A 3,477-nucleotide genomic window follows, 5' to 3' on the forward strand; every position below is an offset into this window, starting at 1 on the left:
AAAAAAAAAGAAGTTATCCAGACAGGATGAATGAAATCAGCAAAATCTAGGCATGGGCTGCCTTTGCTATTCTCTTGGCTTCTATTTATTATGGGGCTAAGGAGAGCTGAGAATGCAGAAGGATATGTAAAACATTATTCCTTAAATGTGCTAAGATATTCACATAATATTTTGTTTAGTCCTCCCAATCCTATGAGGTAGGTATTGACACCCACTGGCAGTAGAACTTTGAGTTTCACTCCACTTTGGAAGCCATAAGCAACTGGAAAAACCACTGGATATTCATGGTAGGGTTTCATAATCACTATTCCAACTGGTCATGAGCAGTTCAATGCATAAGCGCTCATTAAGAATGTCTTTACAGGCCAGGTACAGTGGCTCATGCCTGTAATCCTAGCAGTTGGGAAGCCAAGGCAGGCAGATCGCTTGAGCCCAGAAGTTCGAGATCAGCCTGGGCAACATGGCAAGATCCTGTCCCTATAAAAATTACAAAAACTAGCTGGGCATAGTGGCATGAGCCTGTAGTCCCAGCTACTTGAGAGGTTGAAGTGGGAGGATCACCTGAGCCTGGGAGGCAGAGGTTGCAAGTGAGTCGAGATGGCACCAAGGCACACCAGACTGAGTGACAGAGACCCTGTCTCAAAAAAATAAAAAATAATAAAAAAAAAAAGTCTTCGCAGCCATATTAATAGGTAGGGGAGATGAAGTGCCCAGAATCAGTGTTTCCAGCTCATAGTGGAATAACAGATCCTTAATAGCTTGAAAAGTTTTGTACAGGCTCAAACATCTGTACAAACCTCCAAACCTTTACTTTCCTTGTTACTACTTTTGATTCTTTGATAGCTATATCTTGCGGATTTGTTTGTTTGTAATAGTGAGATACAAACTCAAGGGTTTAAAGGTTTAATCAGTTTGGCAAAACTACTAAGTCATAGATTGTGGATTGGAACTCTGGCCTATCTTGCACCAAGCTCCTCTTTGCTGGAAAAGTTCAAATTTTACTTTTGAAACAAACAAACAAACGACCAAACAAACATGTAAAATGTTGTCCCACTAAATTTAAGTTGCAAGTTTTATATGAATTTACTGCTAATTTTACAGCTGAAACACTTCAGTGTATAGTCAGTTACTTTTCTGTCAGGAACTCAAAAGAACAGGCATTACAGCATATATTCTTACATGCTGGTCTACTAACGTGCTACACTAGTTTCATTATAATAACTAAGGTCCTTCCATTGGTCAGAGGTCAAGGTTTTCAAATCCCGATTATTGACATTATTAGGCAAGTTTAAACTACTTGTACACAATAAACATTCAATATTTGTTTAGTGAGGAAGGATACAAATCCTACTAGTTGTAAGAAGAGATTTAAGGTTTCTCCAAGAACACTCAGACTCAAGTGGGAAAACTTTTATGTTAAAACATTAACATTTACTTATGGTCATGTATTTCCCATTATGATATGCACTTCAAAGTTCATTCTCTAAAAACATTTAATTTTGTTTTCATTTGGATATGTAAAGCACGCCTGTAAAAGTCAACAAAGATGACAGTTGGACGATTTCCTGGAATTCAAAAGTGCTCCCTCCTTTTTGTAAAATCCATCATGTGTATGTATGCTAAACACCCAAATACCTAACAAAAGAGACCTTGTGAATGACCCTGGCAGCTAAAGAGCAATCTTACAGACGGAGGATCAACAACTGCAGTTTTGACTGCAGCTGTTACTGGTGTGGATTAAAATGAAACAATGAGCAAAACAGCACAAGTAACAATATGGAGCATAAATAACAGCGTGGAAGTGTTTGGGTACCGACTGGCTCAGTGTACCTGGCACTGAAGATTCAAGAAGGTGAACAGAGAATGCTAAGGTTGATAAGAGGTGCCTATTCGCCTATTTTGTGGACAACCTTAAAACGGTTTAAAAACTAGGAGGGAAGTTTAAAAACGGGGGGTAAAAAACGACAAGAAAAACCTAGCCCTAGAAACATTTCTCGGAATAAAGTTAGATGTCTTCAGGACACCCTGTTAACAGGGTGCCAACCGGTTGGAAACTTGTAGGTTCCAGTATTCACTTTTTTTTCCAAAGTCTACAATGTGACTGAAAAGTACTGAGAATTCCAGCGAGAATAAGGCAGACGTGACCTGAAATTTATGATGCTGTCTACCAAAAACCTGGGCTCGAGGCCAGCACCTAAAAAAACAATATCTAAAGATCAGGCCACAAAAGAAATCAAGACACCGTCAAGCACAGACTACCTTACGCTGCCTCCAGACAAACCTACCAGATTACTAGCCTCTTGTCACCAAAAAAAGGGAAACAAGGGCTGAGAAAGAAGCTGGGCGCGAAGCCCTGGCCTTCAAAGGTTCGCTTTAAGAACAGAAAGGCACTGATTTCCTCAGTCCTCGCCCCTTGGGGCGAGCTGGGCAAGTCGGGGCAGCAGGCAGCTGTGTCGCCAGCACAAGGCGTGAATCGGGGAGGAAGGCGTGGCACCTTCTCTTCCCGTTCGCTCGAGCAGGCGCGTTCGCTCCAGCAAGCGCCACCCACGGGCATCGTCTCCTTAGAGAGCACTCAGACATCTATGACACGACACCTTGCCTCACCTCTCCGCAGGGCCCGCGAGAAATGCCCGCGGGGGCTTGAAACCCAACGATCCCCTCTGCCTTGGGAGAGCAGGAGCCGCCAAGCCTGGCGACTATTCATGTCCTCAGTTTTCCGGCGGGCGGGAGGCGGAAGACGGGGTAAATCTAGCACAGGCTTTCGGGCAAGGTAGTTCTGGCACCGCAGGAATGCTGGGAATTGTAGTTTTCGCTCTGTCACATGACCACCTTCCAGTGCGGGCGCCACGAAACTGGGCCTCTTCGCAGGCCGACCCACAGTTCACGATCAATGTTCAGCGCTCTCCCGCTACTCCCACCGCCCCTTCCCGACCTGTGAACGCCTTTACCGTCCTAGGAAAGCGGGATCTTGTGGGAGAATCTTCTGGCGCCTGTTTCTTGCCAGCGGGGCATAGTCCAACAGCTGGCTCCCCCAAGATTGCCAGCGGCCATTAAGCGCTTGGGTCGGGGGAAATGGAGTCGTATTTAGCCGCACAGCAGCCTGGGACCTGAAGTTCTCGGCCGCTGAGCATTCTGGGTGATTGCGTAGTGCGGAGGCCAAACAAACCTTCTGGGAAGTGTAGTCCAGCCAGTCGCTCACTTATCGTGCAGCGTCACATCCTGCTGCTTCGCCGTCTGGTGCACGGGAGGACCAATTAATTTTGGTCGGTATATCCTTTCCTTAGGGAAGATGAATTCCTCCGTTTCTACGAAAAATTCCTTAAATTTTCACCATTTATCCTTCCCAGACCTCACTCAAGACTTTACTCCGCATAGTAAAATGCTGAAAGCAACAATGCACAGTAGTTGTATTAAAATGCACCAATACTCATGAATATTCTCGGTAAATCCTAAAATGGCACACAGTTGTGCGGTTGC

The 3,477-nt window shown here is 44.8% G+C and overlaps 1 protein-coding gene across 7 annotated transcripts in view; it reads right to left on the reverse strand.

The window, feature by feature from the left end:
* CCDC90B (coiled-coil domain containing 90B) overlaps positions 1-3,136 on the reverse strand; it is a 57,481-nt gene extending 54,345 nt beyond the window's left edge. For 4 of the 7 annotated variants that reach the window (XM_017875222.1, XM_017875225.1, XM_017875224.1 and 1 more), the window contains exon 1: positions 2,605-3,136. In XM_017875222.1, the coding sequence (XP_017730711.1) occupies positions 2,605-2,704 (100 nt within the window). In that variant the 5' untranslated portion in view covers positions 2,705-3,136. Of the gene's footprint in view, positions 1-1,830 lie in introns of all 7 variants that reach the window. The other 3 variants (XM_017875223.1, XM_017875227.1, XM_017875226.1) reach the window with 3 other exon arrangements.
* Positions 3,137-3,477: the final 341 nt, after the last annotated feature.

This window comes from Rhinopithecus bieti, unplaced genomic scaffold (genome assembly GCF_001698545.2).
Source record: "Rhinopithecus bieti isolate Rb0 unplaced genomic scaffold, ASM169854v2 scaffold_9667, whole genome shotgun sequence".
NCBI classification, from domain to species: Eukaryota; Metazoa; Chordata; class Mammalia; order Primates; family Cercopithecidae; genus Rhinopithecus; species Rhinopithecus bieti.